This window comes from Aquila chrysaetos, unplaced genomic scaffold (assembly GCF_900496995.4).
Source record: "Aquila chrysaetos chrysaetos unplaced genomic scaffold, bAquChr1.4, whole genome shotgun sequence".
Lineage (NCBI taxonomy): Eukaryota > Metazoa > Chordata > Aves > Accipitriformes > Accipitridae > Aquila > Aquila chrysaetos.
In genome coordinates, this window is record NW_024470397.1 from 100,844 (window position 1) to 109,256 (window position 8,413).

Below are 8,413 nucleotides of genomic sequence, written 5' to 3' on the forward strand. Positions count from 1 at the left end.
CATCACACACGACCTTCGCGTGATCGATACCAGAAACCAATATCTTATCAGCTCCAGCCCAGTTTCCTCCCCTGAATGCCTCAATGGCCTGGTAATCGTCCTTATGGACAGAGGAGTGTCCCGCTTAAACCGGCCATCTTGGAGACAAAGGGCTCTGGATGAGCAGTTCACAGTTCCTTGATGACAGCCCAGTCCCTCATACCTCACAATCTTTGAGGCAAATGGTTCGAGATAACAATTCAGCCTCTTACAGCATTGAAAGCCGAGCTATCCCGTTCACTTAGCAGGACCTTATAGTTACAAAGTTTCCAACTGCACCTGTTTGCAGGAGCTAACACTGCCTTGCAAAAGCGAACACACTGTGCAAGGCTTACAAAACCGGTTTGATTAACAAATACATAAGATGAATTTATCACACTAGGGGAGAACTGAGGCATTTATCATAGTATTAAGCGAGGTTACAAATGGGGTGATCTTTAGTATGTATGAATAGAGGGTGTATTGAAGTGGCAGTGTGTAAGCAATTTGTTACATGCATTTGTTGGGGGGAGGTGTCTGTTGCGAACTTGCTTGGGTTTTGATGGCCACAGCTGGTGCTGTGCAGGGTGTCGCCTGTTGCACAGGTCGTCTGCTGTCATGCCCGAGCAGTGAGGAGCTTGGTCGGAGATACATTGTATAGGAGACCCCTCAGCCAACGAGGAGAGTTCGAGAAGTTTCTAGGAGAACTACTGCACCTGCACAACCAGGAGGTGGAGAGTCTTTTGGAAGGACACGCCTAGTATGAATATGTAACTAATGTTAGACTATAAAAGAAGCTGGGTTGTTTTTCACAGCGTGTGTCTTGGTAGAGCAGAGGCTCCCGATGCATACAGCGTTGTTTGCTTGCCTTTATTCATTTAATAAATTGTAAACTTTGATTGGAATGCTGTTGGAGACTAAATTCATTTATGACATGCATATTCACTAAATTTCTGCAAAATGTTTTACATAATCATTAACTTTCCAATAAATCCTTAGCATATGTAGATGTCTCTTCACACAGGTGCAGTGAAGGTCTCTGTTGGTCTTCAGAAACCCTCTGACGGTCTTCTATAATCTTCCTCACTTGTCCGCTTCTTGACCTCTCTTAGGTGATTCTGTGCAGTACGATTCTCACCATCATTTATATTAGTTTACATAAAAATGCATACTGTGTCTATTCTTAAATGTAACCTTTCTAATAATTGGTCCTTCAGTCACACCATCTTATTAATATTCTTACGTTAAAACAGTCATTGGTTAATCTCAGTTAACTCTACTGATTGGAATCCTCAATAATTAGATCGAGGTGGGAAGGGTAAGGGGTTTCCAAGCAGCAAACTGGTATCTATAACGGTTTCCGTAGTTTTCTAAAACAAAACACTACAAATCAACAAATCTTTGTCAAAGTTTCTGTGGTTAACTGATTTTAGACAATGCTTGAATTCTTATGCTTACACATAGTACATTTTCTAAAGTTCCTAAGTTCCTATGACTACATTTCAAACTTAACACTCCCATACCTATGCTTCACAATTTTCTACTTCTTAATCAAACCAAACTCTTTTATATAATTAGATTTTAATTTCTTTATCAAAATATTTGCAACACTACCACCCCCCGTATTATCACAGTTTCATTTGACATCTGGGGGACTTAAAACTGTAACAATGTCGCTCCCGTATTTACTAGGAAAGTAACAAGAATACCATTTACCTTTGCAGAAATCTGACTGCGCTCGTCTACCTTGATTCTGACAGGTTCCATTGCTCTTTTAGTTTCCAGAGAAGAGGAGTACCATTCTTTACTGCGAATGAGGTCGTGGGGATCGGGCGGGTGGAAGTCCTCCTCAGGTTGCAACAGGTCTCAGTGGGCACTCTGTTTGCATATGTCCTAAATATCCACAATAAAAACACTCTAAAGAGTTAGCATGTTGGGAAACAGGGGGAACTCTATTTTGCCCCCTCTTCCCCTAAATCTCCCCTGAGAAAATCCCCAACCTCTCATTCGTGGGTTAAAATTCTGAGTAATTGCTGCAGCTAACAGTCCAATTTCTCTCTCCTTCTCTTTTCGCTCTCACTTTCTTTCAATTTTTAATTTCTCTTCTCCCTGTTTTTGTCTTTCTTCAGCTCTTCTATCAAAAACAAAGGCAGCAATACTTAGAATTTTAGCTAATGTCTCACCCTGCCAGCCTGGCATATGTTTCTTAAAATATTTACTTACGTTTGGAGCAGATTGATCTACAAAAACACTGATAGCTAAAGGCTCCTGGAAATTGTCACGGGTCATGTCCCCATATTTTAATAAGGTTACCTTCAATCGTCCCCAGTAATCACTTGGATGTTCATCAGGTCTCTGACTACCTTCTAAAACCTTTGTCCAATTAGTTACTCTCTCACCAGCTTGGCGAACTGCTTCTATTAATTGTTGAACGGCAGCTCGGTGAGCCCTAGTTCCTTCTGTGGTTGCAAGATTCCATTCTGGATCTTGTTCAGGCCATGGGTTTAACCCCTGACCTTTCTGAGCGATTTCTCTATCCGTTTGAAAAATCTTTTCTCTTTCCTCTGCCTGAAATAATTCTTCATCAGAGTCTTCATACCATTCCAGTTAGGGCTATAATCAGTGACAATTCCCGATAACAACTGAGCATACTTTTCAGCATCATCACGCAGCCGAGGCATTTTTGACTGCCAGGCTACTAAATCACCTTGTTTCCAAGGTTCATGCCTCATTATTGCAGTTACTGCAGGAACTTCAGCAGGTGCACCCGGTCCTGCTCTCAGGTTTGGTATGTAGTCCAAACACATCGGGTACATGCCAACACCCTTAGAGAAAAGCTCAGTTTCCTCAGCCTCAGGAGCCGAGGAAAGTAAAATTCTCCTCATTTTCAACAAGGGAGTTTTCCTCCTTTGTTGTGCCCAATTATACCAAATATACCAATAATCAATGTCTTGACTTCTGGAGTCTTCCAAAGTAATTCTAAAAAATTTTTGCTTTGGGGGTTTAAATGTTCCCTTAGGAGGCCACTCATCCATTGGCCCTCCTCCTGTATTTCTCGTCAGGAATGGCCATTCCTCTTGGCACAATATTATCAATTTTCTTTTTTGCAATGCCTGTGCCAAGGGTATGTTTTTCCAGTTTTCTAAAACCTCAGCAAGGGGCGTCCACCTTTCAACACTGGCACAATATTATCAATTTTCTTTTTTGCAATGCCTGTGCCAAGGGTATGTTTTTCCAGTTTTCTAAAACCTCAGCAAGGGGCGTCCACCTTTCAACACTGGGTACTGACCCCATCTTTCCTAATATTTTTTGCAAGTTTAAACACAAGAGTTTAGCAGGATAATTTTATCTGGAATTACCCGTGCCCAAGTCTCTTAGGTGAACTCACCTGATTATTTCTGCAGGCAATTGAGCATTGGTAAGGGGTTTGTCCAGGGAAATATTTAGTTGCTGTCTTTCGCTCTTGTGTCCTAAAGTCCCATCTGGGTCGCCAATTCTGTTAAAGGATTTTCAGTCATGGGTTTCTCTAGGTTTGCTTTATTAACAACTCAGAGTTGGGCCATTCACTGCGGTGGTGGCCCAACTCTGAGTGGTTAATAAAGCAAACCTAGAGAAACCCATGACTGAAAATCCTTTAACAGCCGTTCCTCATAGACTTGTGCTCCGGTCCCGTCACCAACTTGGTTGCCCTTCTCCGGACACGCTCCAGCACCTCAACGTCTTTCCTGTAGTGAGGGGCTCAAAAGTGAACACAGGACTCGAGGTGCAGCCTCACCAGTGCCGAGTACAGGGGAACAACCACCTCCCTGCTCCTGCTGGCCACACTATTTCTGTTGCAGGCCAGGATGCTGTTGGCCGCCTTGGCCACCTGGGCACACTGCTGGCTCATATTCAGCTGGCTGTCGACCAGCACGCCCAGGTCTGAAAGGGTTAAAGCCCCAAGGACAAGGGGATGCTATAAATAAGGGTATGTTTCCTTCTGTTCCCTGAGAAGATAACGATCTTAACCCCCTTTTCATATAAATTAGCGTAGTTTGTCAGTATGGTTTACATCAAAAGGATGTTAATCAAGGAAGAGTAGATAGAGCTGCCCACGAACATTCTTTAGGATAAGCTATCCAAACATGTAAAAAGTGCCACGGAGCAGAATCTGAGGAGGAGGTCGGACAAGGGATGGAGACTATCAAAGACTACCAGAGGACCCCAAAAGACCACCAAAAGAAGACAACTACTTGTGCGGATCAGACGTTTACATATATTAATGAGTTCTCGGAAATATCACATTTACATAAATTAGTCCTTGGAAATTCTATGAATATATATAGCTTTAATGTACATAATCTCTAAAGGTTCGCCCAATTGTTGGAGCAGTCCTGGTGGACTCATCCCTAATGCTGCCCAGTGCTGTAATAAAGGATGCCTGCTTAATAGTAACCTCGTTGCTATTGAGTTTTATTTCAGGGAACTCTCTGAAAACTCTGTTTCCCCTACGGGGAGATTCAGACTCAAAGGAGAAGTATCCATGAATTTTTGTTTCAGGTCTTTTTCCGCTGGGCAGCTTTCCAGCCACTCTTCTCCAAGCCCATTAGCACTGCATGGGGCCGCTGTGACCGAAGTGCAGGACCCGGCACTTGGCCTTGTTGAACTTCAGCCCATGTTGGCCTCAGCCCATCCATCCAGCTTGTCCAGATCCCTCTGTAGAGCCTTCCTACCCTCAAGCAGATCATCAGTGTCATCTGCAAATTTACTGAGGGTGCACTCGATCCCCTCATCCAGATCACTGATAAAGATATTAAACAGAACTGGCCCCAATACTGAGCCCTGGGGAACACCACTTGTGACCAGCCACCAACTGGATTTAACTCAGTTCACCACAACTCTCTGGGCTCGTCCATCCAGCCACTTTTTTACCCAGCAGAGTAGAGACAGTGTCAAAGACCTTACTGAAGTCCAGGTAGACAACATCCACAGCCTTCCCCTCATCTGCTGGGCAGGTCACCTGGTGATAGAAGGAGATCAGGTTGTCAAGCAGGATGACCAGGTTGGTCAGTGCATGGGGTGCGGGTGTGCAACGCACGGGGTTTGGCTGTGCAATGCACGGGGGTGTGGGTGTGCAATACATGGGGGTGCGGGTGTGCAATGCACGGGGATGCAGGTGTGCAAAGGACGGGGGTTCGGGTGTGCAATGCACGGGGTGTGGATGTGCAATGCACGGGGGTGCAGGTGTGCAATGCACGGGGGTGCGTGTGTGCAATACACGGGGGTGCAGTTCTGCAATACGCGGGGGTGCAGCTGTGCAATACGCGGGGGTGCAGGTGTGCAAAGGACCGGGGTTCAGGTGTGCAATGCACGGGGTGCGGGTGTGCAAAGGACCAGGGGGCGGGTGTGCAATGCACGGGGCTGCGGGCGTGCAAAGGACCGGCGCTCCGCTGTGCGACGCACACCGGCACCGCCCTGCCGCGCGCGGGGGCGGGGTCCAGCCCCGCGCATGCGCCGTCCGCGCTCCCCGCCGCCGTCTGTCCCTGCGCGGCCGCCATGGAGGCGGACGGGGCTTACGAGCCGGGTTTCGTGGGGATCCGCTTCTGCCAGGAGTGGTGAGGGGACGCCGGGACCCCCCCCCCCAGGCCCCCCCTGGGCTCCTCAGACGCTCCTGATACCCCCTGGGCCGCCCCAGACCCCCCCCATCCCCGCGGGCCTCCCCAGTTCCCTCCCTGGGCCCCCCAGCCATCCCCTCTGGGCCTCTCCGACACCCCCCGGCGCTACTTCTGCCCCCCCCAGGGCTCACCGGTACCCCTCCCGTGACCGCCAGACCCCTGCTCAAGGCTCCCTGACACCCTCCGGGCTCCTCAGACACCCCCTCCCCACCACCACCACCCGGTTCTTCCTGACACCCCTTGGATCCCCCAATTCCTGAAACCCCCCCCCCCCCCGGGCTCTTTGATACGCCCCCAACCCCTCCCCAGGCCCCCCAAATACCACCCCGGGGTCCCCCATGCTCCCCCCTCCCCAGGAGATGTGGCCTCAGGACCAGGCTGGGCACCCCCCCAGACCCCGCAGTAACACCCCCCCCCCCCCATCTGCTGCCCCCCCCCCCCCCCCCAGCAACAACATGCTGTACCCCAAGGAGGACAAGGAGAACCAGATCCTGCTCTATGCCGTGAGTCTGTCCATCTATGTTGTCCCCCCCCGCCACTGGGACCAGTCCCAGCGTACTGGGCTGTGTGCCCCTCAGCCCCCATGTGGCACTGGGACCAGTGCTGGGGGCATACTGGGACCAGTCCCACTATGATAGCGGGCTGTGCCCACCCCCACAGCCCCCACTGGGGCACTGGGACCAGTCCCAGCACCTCATGGGGCTGTGCCCCACCCCTCCCAGTTTGGCACTGGGACCAGTCCATAACCCCCTCTCTTCCCCCAGTGCTGCAACTGCAACTACCAGCAAGAGGCCGACAACAGCTGCATCTATGTCAACAAGATCACCCACGAAGCAGAGTGAGTTTGTTAGCAGTCCCAGCCACCTGGGTCCCAGTCCCAGTGTTTCCCATCCCAGGGAGGGGTGTTAGTAGAGACTAACTTAATAAGGGAAAAACAATTAAAAAGAACTGGTGGGATAATTAGTAAGAAGGTAATTAGCAAAATAGGAATTAGGTAGCTAATATGAGAATAATTAGGGGGAAGTAATGAGTGATTAATAAGGGGAGTCAATAAAGGAAGATGAGTGGAGGGTGATTTATGGGGGCAATTAATAATGGAGAACAGTTGCTGGGTAATTAATAACTAGGAAAAGGATAATTGGGATAGTCAATAAGAGTGATTGAGGGGCAACTAGTGGGTAATTAAAAAAGGGAGACAATAAGGGAGGATAATTCAAGGGCAATTTAACGTAGGAGCAATTAATAGGGGTAATTAATGAGGGGGATGCCAGGGTTATTAATAGCCTGGGGGTAATTAAGGAGACTAATTAACACCCTGGGGCATCTCCTCGCAGCAAGCTCCCACAGATCATCACCAATGTCTCCCAGGACCCCATGCTGTCCCACACCGAGGACCACCCCTGCCAGAAGTGAGCTGGGCTGTGGGGACACCCATGGGGCTGTGGGGACCCGTGTGGGGGTGTAGGGACCCCCTGGGGACGTGGGGACCCCTCCTGGTGTGGGGACACTGCCATGCTGCCCTAGTGTCCCCCCTTGGGTGTCCCGTACCCTCCCCAGCTCTGGTGTGTCCTCCCTGGGCTCTCAGGTCCTTTGTTCCCGCCCTGGGGTTCCAGTGTCCCTGTGGGGCTCCAACATTCACCCCTGTAGCTCCGATGTCCCCCATGGGACTCTCTTGTCACTGCTGTCCCCCTCTCCCCCAGGTGCGGGCACAAGGAGGCCGTCTTCTTCCAGTCGCACAGCACCAGAGCCAAGGTGAGGTGGCACCTCCCGCCTGAGCCCCCCAAAGCTGTCACTGTCCCCACCCTGCCCTGCCGTGACCACCCCCTCCTCCCAACCTCCCCCAGGATGCCATGAGGCTCTACTACATCTGCACCGCCCCGTACTGCGGCCACTGCTGGACCGAGTGACAGCGCCTGGAGATGCTCTCAGCCCCCAAAATCGCCCCAGATGGTGGTCATCACCCCAAAACCTCCCTTGTGCCCCCCAACCCTGGCTCTGTCCCCCCCTGTACCTGCTGGGGTGGCATTTCGGTGGTAATAATGGTTATTTTTGGTAGTGGGATGTGTCAGTGACTCTGTGGGGTGAAGGAAGGGCTGCTCTGGGGGGGCTGCAGGGCAGGGGAGCAAGCGCTGCATGGGGGACTTTGGGGTGTGTGTGGCTGCAGGGAGCGGGGGGGGGGCAGGGTCTGTTTCCCTGTGGAGATGTCACAGCTGCAGGGCCCAAATCATCCATAGCGGCCCCAAATGACATGTGATGGGTCCCAGATCGCACCCCTGGTAGCCTAAGATGTCCCCATGGACCTTGAATTGCAACTGCGGGGCCCCAAATTGCATCCCTGGTACCCCAAAATGTCCCCATGGGGCCCCAAATTGCATCCCTGGTACCCAAAAATGCCCCCATGGGCCCCGAGTTGCAGCTGTGGGGCTCCAAATTGTCCCCAGTGGGCCCCAAATCGCATCCCTAGTACCCCAAAATGCCCCCACGGGCCCTGAATTGCAGCCATGGAGCCCCAAATTGCATCCCTGGTACCCCAGTTTGCCCCCCAGTGCCCCACATCACCCCATAGGAGCCTCAGATGCCCTCACTAGGCTCTAACTTGCCCCACTGGACCCCAGTTTGCATCCCCAGTGCCCCCAGTTGCCCATGACAGGCCCCATATTGTAGTCCTGGTGTCCCAAATTGCCCTCTAGGTACCCCAAATTACCCCCCCATGCCCCCAAATCGCCCTTCCCATGTCTCAA

General features: G+C 50.8%; 1 protein-coding gene across 3 annotated transcripts; it reads left to right on the plus strand.

Moving 5' to 3' along the window:
- The first annotated feature begins 5,500 nt into the window (after window positions 1-5,500).
- Window positions 5,501-7,725, plus strand: POLR2I (RNA polymerase II subunit I). Of its 3 annotated transcripts, none has more exons than XM_030006800.2 (6): window positions 5,501-5,612; window positions 6,121-6,175; window positions 6,437-6,510; window positions 7,007-7,081; window positions 7,373-7,429; window positions 7,517-7,725. In XM_030006800.2, exons 1-6 carry the CDS (start codon window positions 5,554-5,556, stop codon window positions 7,524-7,526), a joined length of 330 nt encoding a protein of 109 aa, XP_029862660.1. In that variant the 5' UTR covers window positions 5,501-5,553; the 3' UTR covers window positions 7,527-7,725. The 3 variants fall into 3 exon arrangements, with proteins under 3 accessions (XP_029862660.1, XP_029862659.1, XP_029862661.1); XM_030006799.2 differs by having other exon boundaries at window positions 7,373-7,424; XM_030006801.2 differs by lacking the exon at window positions 7,007-7,081 and having other exon boundaries at window positions 7,373-7,424.
- Window positions 7,726-8,413: the final 688 nt, after the last annotated feature.